The sequence below is a fragment of the Electrophorus electricus genome, chromosome 6 (genome assembly GCF_041902795.1).
Source record: "Electrophorus electricus isolate QZ-2024a chromosome 6, ASM4190279v1, whole genome shotgun sequence".
Taxonomy (NCBI): Eukaryota; Metazoa; Chordata; class Actinopteri; order Gymnotiformes; family Gymnotidae; genus Electrophorus; species Electrophorus electricus.
This window is the reverse complement of record NC_137502.1, coordinates 22185260-22212055: the sequence shown is the minus strand read 5'-3', so window position 1 is coordinate 22212055 and position 26796 is coordinate 22185260. Positions and strand designations below refer to the sequence as shown.

Here is a 26796-nt window from a genome sequence, read left to right as displayed (position 1 = left end):
ATGTTGAGGTTAACTCTGACAGCAGATGAGGCGCGTAAATATCTGGATAGTTCGCCTTCGAGCAACTCTACAAATGGGCAACATCTTCACGAACCGGAAAGGCGCGTGAACAAGAGACCGGCGGCGGTGTCTTTACTGCGGGCGCTTAACGCAAACCAAAGAGAAAGTCGTTTATTCCGCTGTATCGTCGCTTTATGCAAGAAGACATTTGATATGGCGGTTTACCTGAACTATAAATAGTACATCGTGTGATCTGCAAGTTTGCGCACAGGTTAAATTTGAAGGTTTTACACGTTATCAACAACCTTAATACTCGGTACTAATGTAGCTTTAGAAAGAGCTTGAAATTATGAATTCGAATCCGAAAGTTTTTTTAACTTTACATAGGCTACTGACGTCTTTAATTGGTATCCTCCATAAAAACATAGATACCTAAAGAATGTTTAAAAAGGTGTTGTTAACATTGTTTTACTGTTTGATTGGTTGTTTTTTCGTTTACTAGAGACTAATTTAATATTTTCAGGCTACTTTAAAGCTCCAATCCAATAGGTGGCAGCACTGTGTCTTTGCCGAGCGAAATAAAGCGGAGAATAAGAACGTTCCCTTGCTTTCCCCCCACATGTCAAAACCTCAAAACATAACAGCGAAGACCTCTAGAAGTTCCATATGAGGAGCTGACCGTTAGCGGTATGAGAGATAGCTAATGCCGAGGTATTTTCGCTCGTTTCCTTTTTATCTCCAGGTGCATGTGACTAATGTAGCATATATAAACCTTAATGTTTCGTTGTAGCTATCTATACAAACTTAGTTAGCATGTTGGGAAGCTTGAAAAACAGGCAGTAGTTGTTCTGAAAGCTGAGATGGGAGGTTGTCGGTAGCTGTCTCTAGACTATGCTGGTAATTCACACCGAAAGTAGCTGTAGCCATTTAGCTAACTAACACTGTGTTAGTGTTGTTATGCTTGCAGATAGGTACGTTAGCATTTTTGCATTACTACGGGTAGCACAGCAGTTATGGTACTGCACTAGTAATCCTGAGGTTGTTGGTTCAGGTCCCACCGTTACCACTGTTGGGCCAATAGTCAAGTCCCTTAACCCTCACCTGCTCAAATTGTAATCGATCACAATTGTTTGTCGCTTTGATAAAAGCATCAGTTAAATGTGCAACAGAATTATTTTTCTCAGGTTCGGACAATTGTTCAATAGCTACATTATTTTGAATGAAAATATTGAATGTTGTTCAGTATTATTTGTTACTACGTTATAGGCTAACAGCAAATGAAAAATTTTCTACTGAAATAGTTAACTTGACTAAATGGCTACATTTCGGTATTTGACAGCTCCTAATGGATAAAGTAGCTAACACTAATGAGATCCAGTTCCCCTGGCCATTATTCACCCCTTACAACAATAACGGGTATTCACATTGGTAGCTAGAAGTATGTTTTACTTTGCTGTTTCATCAACGCTGTAACATTTGGAAAACTCGTAATGAGATGAATTAGACCTATTTTATAGTGACTAAAACACAATAACAGTATGAAATTGGATTGGATCATTTAGATGGCACCTTTGAAGGACATGGATCTGATCGTGTTGCCCCCTGAATCTGTGGATTGCGGCACGCAGAGGTGTCGGATGGGGCCCACGCTGATGACTGAGCTCGGGTTGAAGCTCGGTTCACCGCTGCTTATCCTCCTGCCAGAGGGAGCGTGCATCTGCACCGCCTGGCCTCGTAGTGACCTCGCTGAAGGATATCTACAGTTCCACACCACGTGTGCCACATCAGACTTTAACAGCCAGAGGTTTTCTCAGCTCCGGCTTGCGCAGCTAAAACCGCTTACATGCTCGCGCTTGAAATGCCTGCGCGCGAATGTACTGGTGCAAAGTGCCGAGTACAAGAGAACAACATCGAGTCAGTTCGTGCAGGAGCTCGCGAAAGAACTGCTCACGGGCCTGTACGTGCATGAGAAGCATTTGGTGAACCTCGCAAGTTCTGGAACTCAGATTCAGTTTGTGGAGGTGGAAAATGTGAACTCAGGATCGCATAAGGCTGGACTAGTCTCCGCTGACACATTCTTGGACTTGGGCTCCGTTCAGACTGTCAAACAGTACCAACGCAAGCAGAAAACGCCCGTCGTGCAACTGGGTGGAGCGGAAGAGGTGTACGCTCCACTCAGGGAGATGCTCACTCTCCCACTGCATTACCCAGAGAGCCTGCGGAGATTGGGCCTCGCCTGTCCGCGGGGGGCACTGTTGGTGGGACCGCCTGGTGTGGGGAAGACGCAGCTGGTGCGGAGCGTGGCGCAGGAGGCAGGGGCATCGCTGGTGACGGTGAGCGGGCCGGTGGTGGTTGGCTCACGACCAGGCGAGAGCGAGGAGAACCTGCGCAGGGCGTTTGCACAGGCGCAAGAGGCTGCGCGAGATGGCCCCTGCATCCTCTTCATGGACGAGGTGGACGCACTGTGTCCGAGGCGATCGGGCAGCAGCAGTGCTCCCGAGAACCGGCTCGTCGCACAGCTTCTCACGCTGATGGACGGCATCGGTAGTGACGAAGGTTTCGTCATTATCGCAGCCACAAACCAGCCAGATGCTCTCGACCCAGCACTCAGGAGACCTGGGCGTTTCGACAGAGAGGTAAACCTTCATCTCTGTCTTCATCACAGCTGTTAACATGTTTAACATTTCAGTTACAACTGTGCAAAATATTGCACTACTTCATTCTAAAAAAGGTACAGACATAAATTTGAGCAAAATCATGGTGTGTGTGTCTGTGTTTGTGTGTTCCAGGTGGTGATGGGTGTTCCTACCCTGAAGCAGAGGTTCCAGATTCTGGAGTGTGTGAGCCAGAGTGTGCCATTGTCCCCCAGTGTAGACCTGATGTCCCTCGCTGAGATGACCACTGGCTACGTCGGGGCAGATCTGAGCGCGCTATGTAGGGAGGCCGCATTACAGGCCATACTGCACACTGCCCAGGTAACATGCATGCATTGTACTCCAAACAGCTGAGACAGATGCAGATACGTGCTACACACCAGGTTCTGCGGATATGAGAATATCTGAACTGGAACACACAGTATCTTGAGTGTTTGAAGTAAGACTTGCATAACTGTAGGCATGCAGCAGGTTCTGCTCACTCAGCTGTTTGTTGTCTCCCAGGGCGAAGCTTCTGAGATGGGCAGCAAAGATGGGTCTGTGGACATGGTGCATTTTCATAGAGCCCTGCGGTTAGTCCCGCCCTCCTGCCTGCGGAGTGGGGTGGGCGTGGCCGATTTTAAGCCTGTTAGCTGGGAGCAAATCGGAGGACTGGAGGATGTCAAGCTCAAACTGAAACAGGTAGTGAAGGGCGACGTATAGAACATGTGGTCGGGGGGAGCGGGGAGGGGTGCCTCAGCGGGGTGCCAGGGGCAGAGCGTGAGGTATTTGCCAGGGTTGGTAGAGCACGGAGTGCCGGAGCGATAATGCAGGGCAAAGCAGGAGGTGATGGAGGAGCGGAGCAGGTGGTGGACAGATTAGGAGGAGTCGGGGGGGGGGGGGGGGGGTGGTGTCTGTCTGGGTTTCACTTTCTCATCATCGTATCACCTTTAGCCGAATGAACCATAAACAGATGTTGGCATGTGTTTGCAGAGTATTGAATGGCCAATGAAGTTCCCAGAGGCACTGGTGCGGATGGGTGTGTGTCGGCCGCGGGGTGTGCTGCTCTACGGGCCGCCCGGCTGCGCCAAGACGACGCTGGTGAAGGCAGCAGCCTCTTCATCACACTGCACCTTCCTCACTGTTAGCGGAGCTCAGCTGTACGCGCCCTATGTGGGAGACTCGGGTAGAGCACTCGCACAGGTCAGTGACAGGTCACATACGCATGCACAAATGTATGCAGGTGCCCACATCCTCGCACACTCACTCTCTTACACGCACACATACATACCCAAGCCCCCTTACACACTCACATACACACACACACACAGAAACACACATATATACCCACACACGCTTCTAGATATATTCATGTTGCACCCAAGCTTGATCTGAAAATTTGTACACTTGCACTAAGGTTGGGCTCTCTCTCTCTCTCTCTCCTGCCATCTTTCAGCTTTTTCGACAGGCGCGTGCCTGCTCTCCCTCCATTGTGTTTCTGGATGAAATTGATAGCATGGTGGGTTCCCGTGGCGAAGACAGTTGCCAGGGTGGTGTCCAGGCCCAGGTGTTATCCATGCTGCTTAATGAGCTTGACGGGGTGGGCTTTAAGCCCATAGAAAGGCGTGGCTCAGCAAGGACCACCCTCCAGGCTCAGAGGGAGGAGCCTCAGCCCCTCGGAGAGCAGCAGGTTACTAAAATGTGGAAGGCTCTCTTTGGTTTCCTTTTTCTCCTCTTAACTGATATGGGTTTCAGCTTGTACTCAAAAAATGGAACTTATTTCCATTTCCATTTCCATTCAAAAGATACAAAGATACTAGATCTGATACTAAAACCATAAGATACTAATGCTGAAACCGCACATGCAAATGTTTTCCTACAAATTTTGGCATTTATTAAGTTTTTACTTGAATTTCTTTTTAGCACACAAATTTACAAAATACAGCCTAAGAATTATGGGAGAACTGCAAACGCTTGCAGACTTAAAAAGTCATCAGTATTGCAGTTTCAGAGCAAAGGCAAGTTTATTTACACAGCACGTACCAGAAATCAGGCAGTTCAACTTGCTTTACAAATAAAAGTATAAAAGACTAAATATAAAAGTATAAAAGAAAAAGAAAAATTAGTAAACAAAATTTTGATTAAAAGGGAAAATGTGCATAAAATGAAGTGTCCATTAGAACTCATAAATAATATTCTAAAAAAATTAATAAAAATAATTTAAATAAAACAGTTTCTTAAACCAAAGTGAAAGTTATATTAAATACATGGGTTTTCAGTCTGGAATATCATGAAACTTCTAAAGCTCTCTGGCAGTTGGTTTTAAAGGCACACTACTTTAATAGTGTAATAACTACTCAGACTGCCACATGCCAGAAAGATATATATTCACTTTGCAGATAGTAGATGGAACAAAGTTAACTCCTGTTGGTGGTGTAAGTTAGGGTCTTAAATGCTTAATCTAAATAACTGAATAAAAGCATGGATAAATATGTGAATGAGATAATTGTTCATATACAGAGGCACATTAATTGCATGTGTGTGTGTGTGTGTGTGTGTGCACGTGTGTGTGTGTGTGTGTGTGTGTGTGTGTGTGTGTGTGTGTGTGTGTGTGTGTGTGTGTGTGTGTGTGTGTGTGTGTGTGTGTGTGTGTGTGTGTTGCAGATGGAGCTGCAGGAATTATGTAACAAAGATGTGATGATAGTGGCTGCCACTAACAGGCCAGACGCATTGGACAGTGCTCTACTCCGGCCAGGGCGACTGGACCACATCATATACGTCCCCCCACCTGACACCCAGGTGAGCCACAGTGAGACCTGCCCCAGAACACCCCCCACCTGACCCACAGTGAGACCTACCACAAAACGCCCCCCACCTGACCCACAGTGAGACCTACCACAAAACGCCCCCCACCTGACCCACAGTGAGACCTGCCACAAAACGCCCCCCACCTGACCCACAGTGAGACCTGCCACAAAACGCCCCCCACCTGACCCACAGTGAGACCTGCCACAAAACGCCCCCCACCTGACCCACAGTGAGACCTGCCACAAAACGCCCCCCACCTGACCCACAGTGAGACCTGCCCCAGAACACCCCCCACCTGACCCACAGTGAGACCTACCACAAAACGCCCCTCACCTGACCCACAGTGAGACCTACCACAAAACGCCCCTCACCTGACCCACAGTGAGACCTGCCACAAAACGCCCCCCACCTGACCCACAGTGAGACCTGCCACAAAATGCCCCCCACCTGACCCACAGTGAGACCTGCCCCAGGATACCCCCTGCTTGACCCACCGATGCCTCCTGCCCCCAAAACAGCCCCCACCACCTTTAATTCCCTTTATCTCGGTTGTCTAAAGAGTGTACGTGTGTGTGTGTGTGTGTGTGTCTGCATGTGTTCTGATTTCAGGCTCGGCTAGCTATCCTGCAGCTCCATACAGAGAAAATGCCTCTGAATTGCGATGTGTGTCTGAAAGATCTGGCAACCCAAACCCAGCTGTTTTCAGGGGCTGATCTTGAGAACCTCTGCAAAGAGGTCCAAATGTGTTTGTTTATTTAATTGTGCTGTTGGTTTCATTGTTCCGAATAATACTCAGAAGTCCAGGATTTGTGCAATATGGTAATACTGTTTGTGTGTGTTTGTGTGTGTGTGTGTGTGTGTGTGTGTGTGTGTGTGTGTGTGTGTGTGTGTGTGTGTGTGTGTGTTTGCGCACGCGTGCGTACATGTGATGTGATGTTTGCAGGCAGCTCTGTTGGCTCTTCACGAGGAGGGTATGAGTGTTTCCTGCGTGAAGCAGAAGTACTTCCTGGGGGTGTTACAGCGTGTAAGCCCCTCTCTCAGTCCACACCAGCTCCTCCAGTACCAGCAAGTCTCCAGCTGGAGCCAGAGCTCCAGTTAGCCTGCTCCACTTGATGTTCTTTTGTGACCATTTGAAACTCCTGGTTAAATGTTTTCTCTGAATATGTTTTATTGTATTATGTAATCATGGAAACTAAAATGTAGTAATAATAATGTTACATTTATATACATTTGACATTTTCTGCATTTAGCAGACGCTCTTTTCCAGAGTATCTTAAACATTGGTCATCAACTTGTGCAATTTATCCTAGCCAGTGTAATGGGTTAGAGGCAAAGATACAGTTCAATTAGAATACTGCTAAATAATCAGTGCTGGAATCAATGCTGATACCTAAAAGAAATGCAAAATGACCATAGGTACTATATCAAACAACAATAAGTGCAATACCAAACAAGAAGTGCTAGACGTGTTCAGTTAATCAGATAAGTGATCATTATGAGTCTTCCACTGTGGGCAGTGGTAGATTGGTGGTTAAGGGGCTCGGATAGTAATCAACTAGTAATCAGAATGTTGCCAGTTTGAATTTTACTCAGAATTGTAAGTCTCTTTGGATAAAAGCGTCAACTAATTTCCATAAATTTAAATGAATCCTCAGTCTGCGTTTGAAGCCTGCACATGACTTGGCCATCCGGACAGCCACTGGAAGTCCGTTCCACTATCTGGGAGCCAAGACAGAGAATAGTCTCGATACTTGTCTTCCATGAGACTGGAAGCATGACGTTTCAAGCCGAGCCGTACTTGAGGTTCGAGGTATTCGAGGTACGGTTCGGGCTTTTACCATCGTCATGTATGGAGGATCGGGTCCGTTTTTGGCTTTGTGGGTGAACACCAGAGTTTTAAATCTGATGCGTGCTGTAACTGGAAGCAGAGAAGGGAACGCAAACAGTAGAGTGATATATTGCATATTTTAAGAATACAAGGTCGGGTTACAGTACAAATCACACAAGTGATACACAATAATATACATTAGTGGTGCAACGGTTCTGAACCGAACCCAACATCAGCGGTTCTGCAGCCTACGGTTCAGTTCATTGTGCATGCGACGTGAACTCGTTTTTTCTGAGCTGCACACGTAAAACATGTTCCGGCAACCGACCTGAAATTGCCGACTCCCGGCTCGTTTAAATCTCCACTGTGGCAGTTTTTCATAGTTACCATTAAATATGAAGGAAGTCGCGTCACTGATTTAAAAAAAAAAAACAGTTTTGCCGAAAGTGTCATGCTAAAGTAGTTTTTGCATCTAGTATTACGTGGAATATGGCATCTTATTCGCGAAGACATCATAATGAAAACACTGAACTGCAAGCTAAAACAACTGCACAGCAAACCGCAGCGTTGCGTGCCAAACTCCCCCTACCTCTGGCTGGTAACCACAGTCACATGTATACAAAAAATGAAAAAGGCAAAACTTTATGAAGACCTGGGTAAAGCATAGTTCGTTGCAACTACCAAGGATAATTGGACATAACGAGAAACTCATTTTTGTTCCAGTAACAGCACATTATATATCATGTATGGGAAATTAAAAACTCTCCTTGAAAGAGGCTGTTGGGAGGGAAAATGAAAAAAATAATAATTTAAAAGTATTTTTTTATTTGGAATTTATGTTGCAAATGAATCTGGAATATTTTGTATATCTTGCATTAAACGTACGTGTGATTATTACATAGGTTAGCACGTTTTTGTTCATTTATTTATAATCTGAAGCGTAATAATAAACAAACCGTTACCCAGAAAACATGGTCTGAACTGAATTGTGAAAGGGATGAATCGTCACACTACTAGTATACATACAAGAGTGTGCCAAAATGCCATAACCAAATTGGTGCACATACACATTCATGCACACGGGGGAAAAGGCTGAAAACAATGAGTAAATGTCTGTCAAGACATCTCAGTTATCCCATCATGTCTTGCCGGTGTTACCAGGTCGACATATTTCGCTCTTCACGTAGAAAAAGCCCGCCCAGTTATGTGTAAGATATTACGCAACATACAGTATAATTGCCATATTTATTCTTAAGTTTGGATATCTTAAAGTAAACTCACGTGCATCTTCCCTATGTCTTAAACTATGTCTTACATTCTTAAATCATCACTAAAGGATAGAAAATATTCTTCGGCTTTTTTGTTTGTTTGTTTGTTTTTGTTTTGTTTTATTTTTTAACCTGAGTTTGATGTGAGTGGAAATACTGGTGGTACACAGCGTCCCAGGCACCCTGCCCGACGGACACGCCCATTGCTACTCACAGACAGACACACACACACACACACACACACACACAGACACACACACACACACACACACCGCACCTTCCCGTTTCCAGTCTCCCGAGTATTGATGTTCCGCACCAATCCCCTGTTCGCCTTCTGTTTCTTCCTTTATTTAAGTGCACAGGAAGGCTTCATTTCTGTTTGCTTTTGTCCAGCTCACCGCTGTGCTTCCTTGTTAAATTTACTAATGGAGAATAAAAACACTCCGATCTTGCGTCTTGCTCCCTCTCTCCCCTGTCACGGCTGGATGTTGTGGAGATACTGGTTAAGTTAAAATATTAAGAGTTTCTTAATCACAAAACCATGCAAACTACTGAAGATGCAGATTCACTGGACCTGTGATGAACGTCACATATAATCAGTCGTTTTATGTTCTGGAATTTATACCGGACAGTAACGTTAACGTTTAGGCGAGAGCGATGTACACCTATAGCTAGACGTGCACGGACTATAAATAATGGCTTTGTTTTCTTGTCCACTATTCTAGAGTCATGACCTTGTCATCATACCCCTTCCTTATTTAAGTGACCTTCTAAAGATGTAGACACCAGGTGGCGCCGCACACTACGGAGGATCGTGGGTGATATGGTAAATAAGTTATGCTACATGTCAATACATGTGTACGTGCCGTAGTACTCGTAAGGCTGCCTTTTAACTACGTCTTCCAGTGATGCTACATACATAATACACCTTGCGCTCCATTCTCCCACTTCACCCAGGTATGTCCACCAGACTATGTTCATTTATTATTTATGAAAATAATTACACTATATTACAGTCTTAATTGTAGACTACGTTTAATACTTAACTTATTGTAAACAGTTCTAAGAAGCGAAATGGCGTTTGGCGACTTTTTCAAAATACTGAGGAAAAAGAAAGAGGTTTGTATATGTTTACTGAACGTTTTATAAAACGACCTTTATGTTTATATATATAAACCTAATGTGGAGGTGTTCTAGCAGGAATTGACCTTATATACTACGTTATCTACGCTCTAAATAATATAATCTAATATAATTTATCTTCTTTGTAATGTATAGTTTTAATATATATGTATGTGTGTTACGTTATTAATGGAGTATTATACTGAGTGTGTGTGCAAATTCTATGTATATATTCTTAATAATCACTATATGTCCCATGTTCACAATACTTGTGCAACAAATGTTTCCCCCCCAGCTGATTCCGTTGGTTGGAATAATGACGTTTGCCGTAACCGGCGCTACATCTGCCTGTGTTTACTTCTTACTGTCCAAGACTGATGTCATGTAAGAACGGGTTTATGGATTCTCAGTAGCTTTCACGTTTTCTTTGTGTATGTTTTACTCGTTTAAACAACTGTAGGTTACATTTGTTTTAACGCTTGCAGAGAAACAATTGTACTGACATTTTACTTTTGCTTTTATTTTTCGGTAGTTTAAACAAAACACACAATCCCGAGCCTTGGGAGGCTGTAGACCCCTCAAAACCTCAAAAGGTAAATGCGGGAGTTTTTTAATTTTTTAAATTCCTTTTTCGTTTTTATGTCCACAAATGGGGAAACCCTTTTCTTCACTTCATGTATCTAATCATGTGACATCTCATAAATTGACGTCGCCGACCATCCACTTCTCCCGCCCTGCTCAGGAGTGTTGCTGCCCTAATGACCCATATGTGCGTGGGCTTTGCGGAGTGTGCTGCATTAGTACATTTGACTCGCGGAGTGTCCTGAATCGGAATAACGTCCAACGTTATTAATTCCACGTATCCCCGTGTCGTTCCCGTTCCAGTTTATCACCATAAACCAGCAGTGGAAGCCTGTGGAGGAGCTCCAGATCGTTAAGAAGCTGACCAAGTAATCGCACCACGCCGTCCTCTCCCCGCCTGTCTGTGAAGCCCATGCGTGCGTCCGTCCTCCTCGCCATCCCTCGCTTCTTCTCCTCCATCGCGCCCTCCGCTGTTCTCACCAGTCTCGCGGAATCCTTTCTGCACAGACTCGCGCTCTCAGACTCAGTGTGCGGAAATGCTTCTGCTGTATTGGTGAGAGCTAAACGCGCATGCTCACCCGTGCAGACGGGCTTGTAAATGACTGAAGCTGCGCTGTGACTCTGGCTAAGGTCACCAAACACACTGGACGGGGGCTTATTTTTGAAGTGATGAACTGAACTGCAAAGTAATGTGACGAACGTGGGTTATTTACTGTGCGTTTATATATTTGTGTTGAATAAATGAATTTACTGGGGAAAGTTCTACTGTTTTTTATATATATAATATATATTATGTTTTTGCAGGTAATAATTACAGTTGCACCGTTTTGATTGATTTTATTTAGATTTTATTTCTGTCCGTAATAAATAATTGTTTTCCTGCTTACTACATGCTTAGCTTTGGAACAATATCATTTCAACATTCCACCGTAACTGCGTTCTCGGTAGGAATATGTGCGACTGATTTTCATAAGAAATATGGGACTAGAATTTCCTGAACCTCCGCAAATGTCGAATGCTGAGTCATTCAGCTTTATTAGAGTGATCAGTACGAGGAAGATTCCCTCCAGCCGCAGTCATGCAAGTTAGATCCCATACAGAAAATGTAGTTTAACATTTAAATAAGCGTATTTAACTATCTTTCACACACACACACACACACACACACACACACACACACACACACACACACACACCACACACACACACACACACACACACACACACACACACACACGCACACACATACAGTCACTCTTCTATAGTGATATGCTGTCATTTCCACAGGAGGCTTTAGGTTAGCTACAGGTTAAACAGGGGAGTTGCATCATACAGTAATAAAGTGTGGAATGTGTGTATGTATGTGTATTTGTATGAGTACAGATACTTTCTGGGTTCTTCTCAGATCAGGTGGCTCTGGAGTGGCTCCAGTGATCATCACTCTCTTCTTGTTGCCAGGGGGAATTCCACTGGCCATGGTGAAAATCAGACAGGGGTTTGAGGGTAATACTTTGTCCTCCTATCTGTGTATTTATATCTGACATATCTTGACCATGAGTGACTTATGTGATGAGGAAATAGTATGCATCCTACCAGCCACAGACTGGTGACAGAAATGGTCTCAATTTTCATTTCTTCAATGTATGAGCAGTGATTCCTGTATGTTGTAATATTCTAGTTCAGTGGTATCTTTAACTCTAACCTATTGTACTGGCTAGGATACATTATATGAGTAGATGACAAAGCACTTTTGTAAGTCACTCCGGCTAAGAGCATCTGCTAAATGTAGTAAAATACTAAATGTTTAAAGAGTAATGTGTAAAGCACAGCATGTCTGAAATAAACTTGGAAACATTTGTTTCCAAGGTGTGTGTGATTAAAACCTAGACTCCCTGTTCAAAAACTATTCCTCCAGTTCATGGGGGTAGGTGTGGTGTGATCAAGCAAGAAATGAGGGCACTTATTGTGGGGCAGTTCATCATTGATTATAAAGACTTAAGCAATGCCCTGTAATGTCACTATAGCAACTGTAGCTAAATGGAGCACAACTTTGGCTAACAGATGCTCACCTTGTATTTGTTCTCTTCACTTCCTCTTGCCCTCCTTTCTAAGCTGCTCACTCTGGTATTGCAGCATGTTGGACACAGACAGGTTCTTGCCAGTTACTTGTGATGTGTTAAACAATAAAAGCTTGTTTTGTAGACTCTCAGTGGTGGGTGTGCCTGAACAGAAAAGTGCATAATCATTGTGGGAAAGCTGCATTGTTAACATTCCATTCCTGTTTTTATTACATGAAAATGGAGTCTACATCAGCGAACTGTACTGTGATTCAGGTAAGGACATGTCTCCTAGCACCTGAAGATTCAGGTGCACAGTCCCAGCTTCCAGGAGATGAGCTGCACTGGGATCAATTCCTGCATGCAAATATAATGCAGATAGTGCAGTGTGCACACAGAGGAGGAAGAGCTTGTGGCTATAAATGCCTGTGTGTTGACGCACACTAAAAAAAGAATATCTGTGGGCCAGATCCACGCCTTTATTTAATGGAAACCATCACCATCTGTTGGGTTGATGTTAACAACCAGATGAAACATTTAAAGTTCTAGTTTGATGTCAAAATCATAGTGAAAATCTGAGTTTGTTTTTTTTTAAATTTAAACATCAAAACTATGGCTGACAATTTTTCACCACAAGAAGTGAAACTCCACAGTAACACTAACTAAGGAGGGTTTAAGCTTTCATTTTTAACATTTGCTTTAAAGACAGATGGTGACAAAGTGGTGAAAAGAGATAGTACCAAAATAGGAGCATAAAAACAACACTTAAATATGCAAGTATTTAAAATAAGTTTATTTCAAGTTACCAAGAGCATCTTTAGAATTACAGTCTGGTATTTTTAAACCACTTAACAGAGCAGGCTTATGGTTCCAGAACATAAATTCTGCAAACAAAACAATTATTTACATTTTATGTTACTGGAATGTGCAAATTATCAGGGAGCCCAAGTACTAAATTACAAAAAAAATTAAGAAAAAAAAAGCTATTAAAAAGGTTTATGGTGGCAACAAAATATTTTTTGAAAACCTTTTTCTGAAAGTAAATATTAAATAAAATGTTTAAAAAAGGCCTGGATGAGCAGGTTCTGGCTGAATGCAGATAGATCTGCAAACGTGACAGTGCAAAGGATTCTTCAGATGTGCTGTCCTGTTGTTTCTGAGTGACCATTTCTGTGCTTAGTGCTGGTCTTTGCAGTAGGGGAGGAAGGACAATGGAGGGAAGAGCGCCCTCACAGGCTCAAATGTCAGCTTCATGTTTCTAACAATTCAGTCAACGTTTGCAATACGTCGCTTCTAATGAATATACTTAGATTTTTAAAAAAATAATACGTTTGAGGCTGTGTAGGTTTGGAGGCTGATGAACACTAAACTAGGTGAGTCTAGTGACTTTTCACACTTCCAGCTAGCAGCAGCTGCACAACAGCACCTGCCCTGGTCAGACACAGCTGGTGCAACACATGACAGTTTGGTAATTACAGCTGACTAGCTGAATCAGGTGTAGTTAGAATACAGAAGACAGAAACTTGCTACAATTTGAGCCAGGGACCGAGAAGGAGTCAGACCTGTTCCTGCTGGGACTGGCAGATGGATTAAGACCTTCACCTGACCACACAACATCTGATAAACATGTGTGCGATTGTGACAGTTGGAGCACACTGGAAACACAGAGTAAGCAGAATAGATGACCAAAAAAAAAAACAAAAAAAAACCCCCAAAAAACCCCCAAATGATTCTACAGAATGGATGTGTTGCACTCACGACAGACCTGTACGGAATGTTTTTAAACATAAGTGAGAGGTTGATCCTGGATTTTGGTGGAAGCTGGGCAGGTACTTGTTAAAATCATTTAGGGTGGGGCAGTCTCATCTTCACTGACAGGACAATGGCCTGCCTCTGTTACAGAGCCGGTACATTCACTAACACATTAACAACCAGAGGAGTGAAAGAAGCTTGTGTGTGTGTGCACACGAGCTAACTCAGGTGTTTACAGGCTGGCAGCTATTGCAGGTGTGTGGCGCCCTCTGCCTGTGGCTCTGTAGCTGCACCGTGCAATGCGACACGCCGTGTGACATCAACAGGTGCCGAGCTTTGGCTTGGACTTCCTCCCAGTTCCCCATGCTGCCGGCCGCTGCAGAGAGAGAACGCATCACAGGCAGGAATCACCTTTACTGTGCAGAACTTAAACATTAATTAAGAACCATAGATGTTTGTCAAGCAAGAGAGTACCCAAGATGGTCTAAATGAGAACCATCTAAGCCTTGAGAAGGTACACTTTCCAGGTACATCTAAGCATCATTTTACAGGTATAGTCCACCTATTGTCCTGCACTAGTGATCAGCCACTCCCCATTCTCTCAACACAGCATCACCACAGTATAGTCTTGCTGGCTGGGGAACATCTTGCTGGGCAGGGGGTGCTACAGTGTTGCTGGGCAGATTTATGGAGTAACAGCAGTCTGCCACCCAACCCAGACAACGCACAGCTGTTAAGAGGACCCAGAGCAGTGGTGCTCACTCTGAACCCTGAATCCAAGTTCTGTCCTTTATTTTGTATTCACTGCTTGTTAATTAAAAAGTTATTGTAGCTGATTGGTCCTCACCACCCCTGACCCCCAGGTAAAGGTCAGGGGAAAGGTCAGCAGGATCCCCACGAGCCCTGTACATTGTTCTGGCATGTCAATATTAATGAAACAACATTGTCTACCCAGTTAAGTTTAAAGCCCTTAAAAGGCAGTTCTGTCATCTCTCACCCATACTGGCGACTCCTCTATACAAAAAGGAGTATTATTATTAATGTCAATTAATGTTGTTAGAGTCTTTCCTAGTGTAATCCTGTCATCTCTCACCCATACTGGCGACTCCTCTATACAAAAAGGAGTATTATTATTAATGTCAATTAATGTTGTTAGAGTCTTTCCTAGTGTAATCCTGTTATAATGCTAATCTCTTAAAGATCAATGTACATGACTTGCACATCTCTTCACAATTCAGGAAAAACGCTGATAAGTGTAGGTGTGTGTCTGGGTGCATGCGAGACTGTGCATATGTGTGCGTGTGCATGCAGAGATGTGCAATAGATGCAGGTTTATCAGTGATGAGGGTTGAGAACTTCAGCTTTTACATGTGTGTGTGTTTGTGACTTACTGAGCTGTAGATATGCGATAGCTGCAGTTATCAGTGGTGAGGGCCCAGAGCTTCAGTTCCTGTACGTGTGCGTGATACTTACTGAGCTGCAGATGTGCAATAGCTGCAGTTTTATCAGTGGTGAGGGCCCAGAGCTTCAGTTCCTGTACGTGTGCGTGATACTTACTGAGCTACAGATGTGCAATAGCTGCAGTTTTATCAGTGGTGAGGGCCCAGAGCTTCAGCTCCTGTACATGTGCATGTGTGATACTTACTGAGCTGCAGATGTGCAATAGCTGCAGTTTTTTCAGTGGTGAGGGCCCAGAGCTTCAGCTCCTGTACATGTGCATGTGTGTGATACTTACTGAGCTGCAGATGTGCAATAGCTGCAGTTTTTTCAGTGGTGAGGGCCCAGAGCTTCAGCTCCTGTACGTGTGCATGTGTGTGATACTTACTGAGCTGCAGATGTGCAATAGCTGCAGTTTTTTCAGTGGTGAGGGCCCAGAGCTTCAGCTCCTGTACATGTGCATGTGTGTGATACTTACTGAGCTGCAGATGTGCAATAGCTGCAGTTTTTTCAGTGGTGAGGGCCCAGAGCTTCAGCTCCTGTACGTGTGCATGTGTGTGATACTTACTGAGCTGCAGATGTGCAATAGCTGCAGTTTTTTCAGTGGTGAGGGCCCAGAGCTTCAGCTCCTGTACATGTGCATGTGTGTGATACTTACTGAGCTGCAGATGTGCAATAGCTGCAGTTTTTTCAGTGGTGAGGGCCCAGAGCTTCAGCTCCTGTACGTGTGCATGTGTGTGATACTTACTGAGCTGCAGATGTGCAATAGCTGCAGTTTTTTCAGTGGTGAGGGCCCAGAGCTTCAGCTCCTGTACGTGTGCATGTGTGTGATACTTACTGAGCTGCAGATGTGCAATAGCTGCAGTTTTTTCAGTGGTGAGGGCCCAGAGCTTCAGCTCCTGTACTGACTCCACATCATCAAGCTTCAGCAGGTCCTCTTTCATCCCTGACACATCCAGGTGTCTTGGCACACCTGCACACACACACACACACACACACACACACACGACATAATCTAAAACTGCAAAGAAAGCTGGGGTAGAAGAGGAAGAGGAAGAGATTGAGAGTGTGAAGGAGAGAGAGAGAGGGAGTGGGAAGAAAAGAACGAGAGAAAGCGAGGGAGGGAGAGTGAGTGGAGGGGGAGGAGAGACTCGTCAGTTCTGAAGCCTATTACAATCAGGTTTGGCCATCAGCAGAAGGGCAGTAGGGCAGTAGGCAGTAGTAGCTCAGTGGTTAAGGTACTTCACTTGTAATCGGAAGGTTGCTGGTTTAAGCAACCCCTGCCAAGTTGCCACTGTTGAGCCCCTGAGCAAGACCCTTAACCCTCAATTGCTCAAGTTGTCCTCAGTCACAATTGTAATTCGCTTTGGATAAAAGCATCAGCTAAATGCCATAAATGTTAATGTAAGCAGAAGCAAATCCAATATTGTGTTGATTAATCCCACTGAGTTTTAACTGACTTTTCTATCACAATGACTCAGACCTGTTGGACCATGTGTAACACGGAGTGGAACCCCAGCGTGGAATTCAGGAATGGTTGAACACAAAGCAATAAGGTTCTGATGTGGGGCTCGGAGAGTGTGAACCTTCTCCCTCCAATCCTACTGTATTATGAAGCAGGTGACTCAGATGAGGGATGAGTATGTTGAGGGGGTGGTGTGCTAGTTGTGTGTGTGTGTGTGTCTGCATGTGTGAGCACCGGTGTGCATATGTATGTCTCACCCTCCTGAATTCGAGTGTATGCATGTCTGAATGTGTGTGTGCAAGTGCGCATTTGAGTATCTGCATGCGTCTGTGTGCTCACCTTCCAGTAGTATGAGCCCAGTGTCTCTAATGATTCGCAATGTGGTGACCAGCACCAGCACAGAGAACACGTAAGTACACACAGGATCCGCCAGCTTGTACTCCGGCTATGACACAGACACACAGACACGCACATAATCATAATCATCAGTTTAATGTACTAACCACTTTTCCATGCTTCCTGTACACAGCATAAACTAGCTTAGACTAGTACCAGATGCACAAATGAAACTACAGCACTCTTTGGCTGGCCAACTCAGCTTGCAGAACCACAGAGACACTCAACGACTGGGTCAAACTCTCAGATAACAAACCTCTCCCACAGCATGCATGACATCAGCATTATTCATGCTACAGTGCACAGGGATGACGCTGTCATACAGAAATCTGCTGATTTACATTTATATTTACAGTATTTAGCAGACATCCAACTCCAGATTGACTTACAGAAGTTCTCTGTAGTCTCTATCAAATACATCCTCATGCTAACATAGATTGTCAATATATTCTCAAAACAGAAAAGGGTTTTTTTATTTCATATTTAATGTGCGTGTGGGCAAATGAGGGTATGCACCTTAAACCTGACAATATATGCTGCAATAAGCACACCCACGCTTTGCACCAGGTCCCCGAGAGCATGGATGAATGCGGCCCGCACCGCCAAGCTGCCATGACCCTGAAGACCCTGCCCTGATGCCCTCTCGGTGTGGGCGTGGCCATGGGAATGGGTGGGGCCATGGGAATGAGAATGCAGGTGACCTGACTGGTTGAGGAGAAAGCCCATTCTACAGACATGCACACACAGCACACGCACGCAACACACGCACGCAGTTAAAATACTTTGCAATTTAAGCGAGTCGACCTGTGTCTGAATGTGTGCGTACATGACCGTGGACTTTAAAACTGAAATGTTCAGTTTATGACCTACAGTAACAGGGCTGTGTGGACAAAACTGTGTGCAACTTACAGTAAAAGTGTCATGTGTATACCCATGTGTATAGAGGAGTTAGCTTTGCAGTAGTGTCGTGTGTAGAACCTTGTGTGGAGGACAGTTCGAGCTGGCTAATAAAACTGTGCTAACACAAGCTACCATAAAAAAACAGCATTAGCAGTTGCTAAGAAAGGAGTAGGGTTAGTGCCAGTGTTCTTTCTTACTGTCATACAGCTGAAAACACCATGAGCAAGGTGGAGGGACGGGGGGGGGCATTTCTTTGGACGAGAGCTTCAAACTCACATCAGGTTGACAGCTACACCCACAGCGGCTGTGATAAGCATGACGTCTCCGTCAATAGTGAAATCTGGGTGGAGAGTTCGCTGCACAGCCTCATTCAGGAGCACCCCCGTCAAGATGTAGATCAGCAACACCGAGATACCTGCTGATATCACCTCTGCAGAGTGTCCACATGCGTGCAGACCACACAGACAAACACCCACACACAGAAAAACAAGGACGTTACTGCACCGTTACTCTTCAGCGTCCCCATGTGTAACCCATAGTGCTCTTATGCTGCATATCACACCGATCAGTAAAGAGAAATGACAATACTAGCATGGGGTTATGGGGGCCTTTACTATGAACACACTCACATATTACACAATGCATCACAGGCCTACATAGAGAGCGAATGACGGGCAGATAGGAGTAGAAACAAGGGGGGCTTACCAAGACGCTGGAGGCCAAAGGTGAACCTGTCCGTGGGTGGTTTGGCTGAGAGCCACAGTGCCAGGAGTGATATGACAATACCAACCAGATCAGTCAGCATGTGCAGTGCATCGGTCATTATGGCAAGGCTGTTAGCCACATAGCCACCTGTATGGTTGGACAGCGTGCGCACACGCGCACACACACACACACACACACACACACACACACTCAGTCAGTCATTTGGGCCCTGCCTCCCATGGGACCCATACGCTCATGACTCTCTTAAAAGATCGAGTATCACACAAAGCACTCTCTACCATTACACAATGAGTTCTTGTTAGAATGATTTTGGGTAACCCAGCCCTGTATCATTTCCACAAGAACACCATACAAAAGCCTTTTTTTTCCCCTTGAAATTGAGTTGGCCAATTTTAAAACAAGGCCTCATCCAGCTATACGATAGTGACTGCAGTTCCTTATGAAAACAAGAAGCGAACACTTGATTGAAAGGGTGTAGATCTTTAAAAAATATTTGCCTGAAAATGACAAACAACTAACATAATACAATAATTCCTTGAATATCTTACCTATGAGCTCCCCTACCATAAACAGAAAATAAAGCAAAGCTGCAAAGGCCAATTTCCTCATCACTGCGCGCTGTTTTGTGTGCTCTTTCCTCTTGGTGCAGTTCTCACACGGGTCCATGCTGATGCCTGGACTTCCCAGACTGGAGGACGAACCCAGGAGAGAGTCATCATCGTCCGTTATAAATGTGTTCACAGCGGTCCCGTTCGAAGCAGTGGCCGAGTAGTCGTCCATCTCACCGGACACCACCACTTTGAGCTTATTGAACCTGGGCGTCTCATCCACCGCGAGCTCATCGGAGAAATCAAACGTGGCGGTGTCACTCAAGTCCCAGTCCTCGCGCTTCTTGCGAAAGGCTGATCTCACACGAGATATGAAGTTTCCACTAGACATGATGGGCAAAACGTTGAAAAAAATATTAACTGATAAACTAAATGAATCTGTTTGATTGACCACAGTCCGCTGTGGCTTCTGAGAGACAGTTATTATGGGCGCTCTTGGTATCTTCAAGTTGTCTTGTCATGACGTGATACTCTCACACCAAGCTACCTATAAAAACAAACAGCACTTACAGTGACATATACAATTGAATACAAAACTAAAACTTAACATGGAAATATTTAATAGTGCTTGTATTACATTAACTTTTTTTAATCAAATGTCGTTTACCGTGGCTCTATACTGGAATATAACTATACTGGCATGAAAAACTCGTACTGCTTACCTTGAACTACTATCCTTGAATTCTATTGTTCACGCTTACCGACTTCACAATAAACGCAACATTAACTGTTAAAGAAGCCTGAATGTCCTTCAGCCAGTATTTAACAATGAGATACTGCAGTGTTTAGAGAGTAATATCTATCACAGCGGTCACTGCTCAGACCCAAAGTAACATTAGGGCTGGCACACAGACTAAGCCTGCGGTCGGTGCAGTTGTTGAAAGCCAGAAACTCACCGTGTGTCTTCTGTTTGCGCAGAGGAGTTGGTAAAATAATTAATTATAGGCCCAATTTATTTCTTACACATTAAACCTAGTTTTAAACAACTATAATGTCGACCCATCTCGTTGGTGAGGCAGGGATAAGACGGAGTAACAAAGCGAAAAAACAAGTTGTTGCCCGCCGTCTCGTCTGGCAGGTTGGTTTCATTCCGCAGTCACATGAGCTGAACAGGGTGCGTTAGAGTGGCAGAGTTCGCGCGGATTTGCGCAGACTCGCAGATCTCTACGTCACGGTACACAAGTAACGTTGCGTACTTTGACATGTAGATCCGCGCAGCGTACTCATACTGCAAGAAAGTGTCATGTGATGTTTTCAAGGGCTGATTGATTCGGGAAATAGTGTGGCAGCTAGTAGAAATGTTGAAAGGTAAGGATTTACGTTTATACATTTCAGTGTATCTAAAAACATATGCGGAAGAGAAAGCTTTAGATGAAGCTACATATTTGCTAATAAGAGTTCTGTTTTTGCTTGGTTATCTATAGCTGTCGAAAAAGCTAACCAACTTAATCATTTGCTTAGACTACCTGGCCTAGCTAGCTTAGCTATGTTAACGTACTTCGCAATCGATCAAGATTAGATAGGTTACAGGATTAGGTGTGTTAGTACGATGTTTACGATGCTGACAGATCTACGTAAACATGTTGTAAAGTTATTTAAACAATTATTGGTGAGATCTTTGCCCGAAGCCGAAGACCAACCAAATTGTTATGTATTTAGGGCGTTTGCGCTAGTTGGTTCAATGCCAAATGGAGCAAGACGCTCGATATGCGGATGCAGGGGTATCGCCAGAAAGAGGTCAGACAACCCCAAAACGCGACAAGTAACACTATAATTATAATACAACTATAGACGAAAAAAAAATATTTCGGGTTCTTTTTGTGTTACTTTCATGCACAGGGTCTGGGGTGGATGAGCCTTTGGACGATGTTGTCCTTGTGAACGAGCAGGCCATAGAGAAACTGACTGAAGGGCTGATTTCTCACTATGTGCCCGAGCTACAGCGTTCCAAGCAAGCTCTGCAGGAGCTGACGTAGGGATCTCGAACAATCTTACATGCAAAGTCAGAAGGTAAACCTTTAATTTAAATATCTGTTTTTCCTCTGTAGGCAAAATCAGGCCATATTACTTGATACACTGGAACAGGAAATAGCCAAACTTCGAGAGTGCAATTCCATGATTGATCTAAATTCTCTGGTAAGCCCTTTCTTTCCTGTACCACTGAACTACACTCATCACACTTCTTGTACACTTGCCATTAAACTTCCATAACTGAGTTCAGTTTACCTCAGTTGTAATTTTAAAAACTGACTTCTTATGAGGAGACTAAGCTCTTTCTGTAATAGTGCTGTTGCTTGTAGTTCTCAGAGGCAAAAGTGTATCACAGCAAACTGGTAAACATACGGAAAGAGATGATAACTTTGCATGAGAAGACCTCCAAGCTAAAGGTGAGTTAGCTGTTCACCTCCCATTTCAAACTACTCATATGAAACATATGAAACTACTCATGATGAATAACTCAAGTTTAGGGAATTTTTTTTCCCCCATTCTGTTTACCAGTGGTATAGTCTATTAATCTCACATCTGGTGTGTGTGTGTGTGTGTGTGTGTGTGTGTGTATCTGTCTGTCTGTAACATAAGCAGAAGAGAGCTTTGAAACTCCAGCAGCAGAGGCACAAGGAGGTCCTGGAAAGAGAACAGCAGAGGGAGAGAGAACTGGAGAGAGAGAGACAACTAACTGCCAAACCAGCCAAACGCACTTAATGCCAGTCTACCAAATGTGCAAAAGCCAGAGAAACCACTGCACATTCTAGCCTCTGTACAGACATGAGCCCCTGAGCCTCCATTATATGCTTGTGTTTTTTATGTTGGGTCCACTTCACCATGCCTTTTTGGCTACCACCTGCTACAACAGTATTGTTGACAAGCAATTTGACCTACAAGTATTGCAGAAGGCTGGATTTCTCTATTAGAAGGACAACATAAGACCCAGCTGTCTAGTACGAGGAAAGATGAAGGATGTTGCTGTTATCAAGCAGTGATTTTTGAGTGAAGTTAACCAGCTGACTGGGAAATCTCCTGCAGGAAATATCCTAGAGACAGTTCGGACGTTTATGAGGCATGGTAGTGGTGGTCACCATGGTCAGTGGCTCTCTCAGCACCATATTGTCACCAGAGGCAGCCTCCCTCTAACCCCTAACTCCCAAGGCTGTCCTGGACTCTCATATCTGATGTCTGTATGATAATTAATGATGTCATTAAAGAAGCACAGAGTTTTTAAAGCTACACTGTAAACAGAGTAAGTTTTATGGGTTTAAAATTGTATGTGGTATAGATTCTCATATCAAACAAGACAGTATTCAGCAAACAATTCATATTTTCCAATGGTACAATGCACTTTTTGCACATTTATGAGTGTATAAAAATTCCAAGGAGTTTTTCCATGCATTAAGTGTGAGTCTTGCTCTAGATTTTTCAGATTTATTATAGTTGTCTTGTTTCATTATGGCAACCTTGTCCTGCACATTCTGCATTGATGTGACGTGAAGTTTTTGAAGTGTGAGTGTTGTTTGGGCAGATAGCCCTCACAACTGCTCCAACCATCACTCCGTGTCATTCTACAAATGTGAGAATGTTATGAAGCTGAGGTGAATTTAAAATGGGTTTACAGTGTCAGAAGCTTAGTTTTAGAGTCAGACAAAAATGCTAAAATGATCTCACATTGGTTTTGTGGCCAGTGTTTTTACAAAAGTCACACACACCACTCTACATTATTGGTATTGGTCCCATTTGAAGCTTCACATGGCAGTAGAACCCATGACCTGAACATTATTGGATAAATCACACTTGCACATAATGATCCCATAACCAAGCTGTTGAGTGACACTCTGTGTGGAAATAGAGCTACTCTAGCCTCTACAGCCCAGCTTGTGGTGTCACTAAACTGCTTTTGACCTTTTCATGAAGTTGAAAATAGTGCCCCAGAAAGTCTATATGAGGTAATTACTTTTTTTTTTTTTTTGCACCATCCAACTGTAAAACCAGGCATTTGACAAGTAAACACTTATATTGAATGCTTAAAAATATGTTTTGAGATTTAACAGTGAATATTCTTTATATTAATGGAGATTTTGAGTTCTCTGCTCAGCACCCGCTTATGTTAACCACACCCCCAATCATATTTGTCACTGCAATACACCATCTGATCTCTAGGTGCCAGCAGAAGCCTGTGAAATTTACACTGAGCAGATGCCTGGGTCCAATCCTATTTCACCCCTTGCTCTCTAACCCTCAGCTTTATCCCTCAATTTTTGTGCTTTTGCACCTAGACCTAGGGTGTCCCCATTCTTGTTGCAATAGAGGGGTTCTGCAAGTGTCTGAGGATCCACAGAAGCTGGAAAAGCTGTAACACTTCCATAAATATTTGCACCTCTAATATCCAGTTAATAAAGGGTTCTGCTCTTTTGGTCCCTCTCCTCGAGAAACCTCAGTGAAGACTGTAGTACTGTAGTAGACTCTGTAAAGGCAGCAGTAATGTGTTGACTTTCCAGGTTAAACATGTCAATCTGAATGTGAAACAGCACACTAGGGACAAATGAGTCCATTTTCTGTAACTAACATTTTTTTGACTGTTATTTAATCATGATGCAAAACTATAAACCAGAACTGCAGCTTCCGCATCGTTTACAGGGTAAAGCAGACACAGGAAGCTGAGAAAGGGAATTAGATCTCAGTACTTGTTCTCTAGCAGGGAATACACTCTCTAACAATGAATTCCCTCTATAACAGTGAATCTTTAACAGTGAATCCACTCTCTACCAATGCGTCCACTCAGACCCAGATCAATATCATCATTATGTCAGCTAGAGGAAAGGAAACAACCGGACCCAAACACGGCTGAGACTTGTTCTTCATCACAGACTGACGGGCTTTGTCAGCTCGGCTGGTAAAGTGGTCGGCCAAATAAATATACAGTCGCTGGAGACATAGGTGGCTTGTGGGATCTGGAAGTATTTATAAATGGACACTTGAGACACTAACTCAATAAAATGCAGCTGGTTGCTGAAACTCCTGTCTGCCACAATGACTGTAGGGTGTAGTAGAGCTGTAGTAGAGCTGAATGTGTTTGCAGCCAGGGGTCTCTGCCCACAGCTGTGGGTAAAATTTTCCTCCTCGAACCAGCAGCTGCCACAAACACAAACACATGTATTTTTATTCTTATTACCAACCTGTCAGGCAGCCAAACCCCATCTCCCACGCGGAAAGGAGTGTGTTTGTTTGGGTGCACCAGACATCTGATTCTGTAAGCCATCGGGATATATGTGTGTGTATTTGTGTTGCTAAGATAAGAGTTGTTTTGTGTGTGAGTGTGTCAGCTCTTGTCTGAGGATAAGATGTGTGTGTATCAATTCCTGTGCTTGTGCTTGTATTTGTGTGTCTGTGTGTGTGTGTGTGAGAGAGAGAGAGAGAGAGAGAGAGAGAGAGAGAGAGTGCTCTTGTCTGTGGCTGATACAGTGTGAGTGTGTTTGTGTGTGTCTGTGTGTTCGTGTGCATCAGGTCTTGTCTGTGGCTGACACAGTGTGAGTTTGTGTGTGTCTGTGTGTTCGTGTGTGCATCAGGTCTTGTCTGTGGCTGACACAGTGTGAGTGTGTTTGTGTGTGTCTGTGTGTTCGTGTGTGCATCAGCTCTTGTCTGTGGCTGACACAGTGTGAGTGTGTTTGTGTGTGTCTGTGTGTTCGTGTGTGCATCAGCTCTTGTCTGTGGCTGACAGTGTGAGTGTGTGCATCAGGTCTTGTCTGTGGCTAACACAGTGTGAGTTTGTGTGTGTCTGTGTGTTCGTGTGTGCATCAGGTCTTGTCTGTGGCTGACACAGTGTGAGTGTGTTTGTGTGTGTCTGTGTATTCGTGTGTGCATCAGCTCTTGTCTGTGGCTGACAGTGTGAGTGTGTGCATCAGGTCTTGTCTGTGGCTAACACAGTGTGAGTTTGTGTGTGTCTGTGTGTTCGTGTGTGCATCAGGTCTTGTCTGTGGCTGACACAGTGTGAGTGTGTTTGTGTGTGTCTGTGTGTTCGTGTGTGCATCAGCTCTTGTCTGTGGCTGACAGTGTGAGTGTGTTTGTGTGTGTCTGTGTGTTCGTGTGCATCAGGTCTTGTCTGTGGCTGACACAGTGTGAGTTTGTGTGTGTCTGTGTGTTCGTGTGTGCATCAGGTCTTGTCTGTGGCTGACACAGTGTGAGTGTGTTTGTGTGTGTCTGTGTGTTCGTGTGTGCATCAGCTCTTGTCTGTGGCTGACAGTGTGAGTGTGTGCATCAGGTCTTGTCTGTGGCTAACACAGTGTGAGTTTGTGTGTGTCTGTGTGTTCGTGTGTGCATCAGGTCTTGTCTGTGGCTGACACAGTGTGAGTGTGTTTGTGTGTGTCTGTGTGTTCGTGTGTGCATCAGCTCTTGTCTGTGGCTGAGATAGAGTATGTGTGTGTGTGAGCTGAAGCAGACAGACGGTCTTGGCTACCAAGCTGTTTCCGAGGGCAATTGGCCCCTGCTTGTCCATGAGGATCCTGCTTTTAGCCTTTTGGGCCATAAAGGAAAAAAACAACCTTCTCAGTCAGCCCGCAACCACTGTGGGTGTGTGTGTTTCTACTGCCTCAGAAAGCAACAGCTCGTGGTGGGCTGAAATGCTGTTCTGTCTGATTAAATACTGCCTCACCCTGAAGAGGAACTTCTCTTTCATCCCCTTTCTTTCCCTGTCTCTCCCTCTCTGTCTCTCTCCCTGTCTGTATCATAACAGGAAATGACACCATCTTCTTAAGAGTGGGCTGTGTTGGTGTTTTGGCCTTACCACACCACATGCTGGTTTAGTAACACCACACTGGCATACTTGAAAAACACAAGCTGCATTGTTACTGGTCCAGCTGTTCTGAGGACTGTTATGTAACAGTGGAGGCGATTGGCTGGAGCCATTGAGCCTGGGTGGAGCAGGAAGTACGGCATGCGTTAAGTCACCAGAAACCTGTGCAGATTAAAATAACTCTGCGGAGGGCACAGGAAAGCCAGGTGCTGTTAATCTCATGCACACTACAGGGGAAAAGATGGGGAGAGGGGGATGGAGAGAGATGAGATGGAGAGAGGAGTTGCTGAGAGAGGTGGAGAACAGGGAGAATGGAGTCTCTATCATTTTTATGGATCTTTAAGCACAGTACAGCATAACACTGTGCCATAACACAGTTTGTGAGTGTGAGTAACAGTTTTATTGATTTCTGTAAGTTAGACATACATTCTGT

General features: G+C 44.3%; 4 protein-coding genes across 9 annotated transcripts in view; 3 read left to right on the top strand and 1 right to left on the bottom strand.

Moving 5' to 3' along the window:
* Positions 1-9390, top strand: part of afg2b (AAA ATPase AFG2B) — a 9558-nt gene extending 168 nt beyond the window's left edge. The window contains exons 1-10 of one of the 5 annotated variants that reach the window (XR_014124169.1): positions 1-711; positions 1563-2636; positions 2790-2975; positions 3159-3335; positions 3627-3836; positions 4090-4323; positions 5298-5432; positions 6051-6176; positions 6385-9039; positions 9263-9390. The exon at positions 1-711 is cut by the window's left edge and continues 168 nt beyond it. Coding sequence is in view for 4 of the 5 variants with exons in the window: in XM_027022794.3 (XP_026878595.3) it covers positions 1563-2636; positions 2790-2975; positions 3159-3335; positions 3627-3836; positions 4090-4323; positions 5298-5432; positions 6051-6176; positions 6385-6540 (2298 nt within the window). In the remaining variant the exon portion in view is untranslated. Of the gene's footprint in view, positions 712-1562; positions 2637-2789; positions 2976-3158; positions 3336-3626; positions 3837-4089; positions 4324-5297; positions 5433-6050; positions 6177-6384; positions 9189-9262 lie in introns of those variants that run through there. The other 4 variants (XM_027022794.3, XM_027022795.3, XM_081715972.1 and 1 more) reach the window with 4 other exon arrangements.
* Positions 9356-11000, top strand: coxfal3 (cytochrome c oxidase associated subunit FA4L3). Its single transcript, XM_035525478.2, has 5 exons — positions 9356-9494; positions 9598-9656; positions 9955-10043; positions 10192-10252; positions 10545-11000. Exons 2-5 carry the CDS (start codon positions 9612-9614, stop codon positions 10611-10613), a joined length of 264 nt encoding a protein of 87 aa, XP_035381371.1. The 5' UTR covers positions 9356-9494; positions 9598-9611; the 3' UTR covers positions 10614-11000.
* Positions 11001-13076: 2076 nt separating this feature from the next.
* On the bottom strand, positions 13077-20663 carry slc30a4 (solute carrier family 30 member 4). 2 transcript variants are annotated; one of them, XM_035525245.2, is made up of 8 exons: positions 20479-20663; positions 19523-20069; positions 18954-19100; positions 18525-18678; positions 17865-18075; positions 17292-17397; positions 15696-16460; positions 13077-14426 (listed from the first exon to the last, which is right to left on the bottom strand). In XM_035525245.2, exons 2-8 carry the CDS (start codon positions 19911-19913, stop codon positions 14275-14277), a joined length of 1926 nt encoding a protein of 641 aa, XP_035381138.2. In that variant the 5' UTR covers positions 19914-20069; positions 20479-20663; the 3' UTR covers positions 13077-14274. The 2 variants fall into 2 exon arrangements, with proteins under 2 accessions (XP_035381138.2, XP_026878585.2); XM_027022784.3 differs by having other exon boundaries at positions 16326-16460; positions 20479-20659.
* A 96-nt stretch (positions 20664-20759) lies between these two features.
* bloc1s6 (biogenesis of lysosomal organelles complex-1, subunit 6, pallidin) lies at positions 20760-22807 on the top strand. Its single transcript, XM_027022787.3, has 6 exons — positions 20760-20890; positions 21242-21319; positions 21422-21554; positions 21631-21718; positions 21883-21969; positions 22166-22807. Exons 2-6 carry the CDS (start codon positions 21271-21273, stop codon positions 22283-22285), a joined length of 477 nt encoding a protein of 158 aa, XP_026878588.1. The 5' UTR covers positions 20760-20890; positions 21242-21270; the 3' UTR covers positions 22286-22807.
* Positions 22808-26796: the final 3989 nt, after the last annotated feature.

What these genes read in the sequence shown, in the direction of transcription:
- coxfal3 (XM_035525478.2), top strand. Translation starts at nt 9,612, where the DNA reads ATGGCGTTTGGCGACTTTTTCAAAATACTGAGGAAAAAGAAAGAG. An exon ending in TACTGAGGAAAAAGAAAGAG is followed by an intron (nt 9,657 to 9,954) that starts GTTTGTATATGT and finishes TTTCCCCCCCAG; the next exon opens with CTGATTCCGTTGGTTGGAAT. An exon ending in ACCCCTCAAAACCTCAAAAG is followed by an intron (nt 10,253 to 10,544) that starts GTAAATGCGGGA and finishes TTCCCGTTCCAG; the next exon opens with TTTATCACCATAAACCAGCA.
- slc30a4 (XM_035525245.2), bottom strand. Translation starts at nt 19,913, where the DNA reads ATGTCTAGTGGAAACTTCATATCTCGTGTGAGATCAGCCTTTCGCAAG. An exon ending in CTTTGGCCTCCAGCGTCTTG is followed by an intron (nt 18,679 to 18,953) that starts GTAAGCCCCCCT and finishes GACACTCTGCAG; the next exon opens with AGGTGATATCAGCAGGTATC. An exon ending in CATATATTGTCAGGTTTAAG is followed by an intron (nt 17,398 to 17,864) that starts GTGCATACCCTC and finishes TCTGTGTCATAG; the next exon opens with CCGGAGTACAAGCTGGCGGA.
- bloc1s6 (XM_027022787.3), top strand. Translation starts at nt 21,271, where the DNA reads ATGGAGCAAGACGCTCGATATGCGGATGCAGGGGTATCGCCAGAAAGA. An exon ending in AGGGGTATCGCCAGAAAGAG is followed by an intron (nt 21,320 to 21,421) that starts GTCAGACAACCC and finishes TTTCATGCACAG; the next exon opens with GGTCTGGGGTGGATGAGCCT. An exon ending in AGAAGACCTCCAAGCTAAAG is followed by an intron (nt 21,970 to 22,165) that starts GTGAGTTAGCTG and finishes TAACATAAGCAG; the next exon opens with AAGAGAGCTTTGAAACTCCA.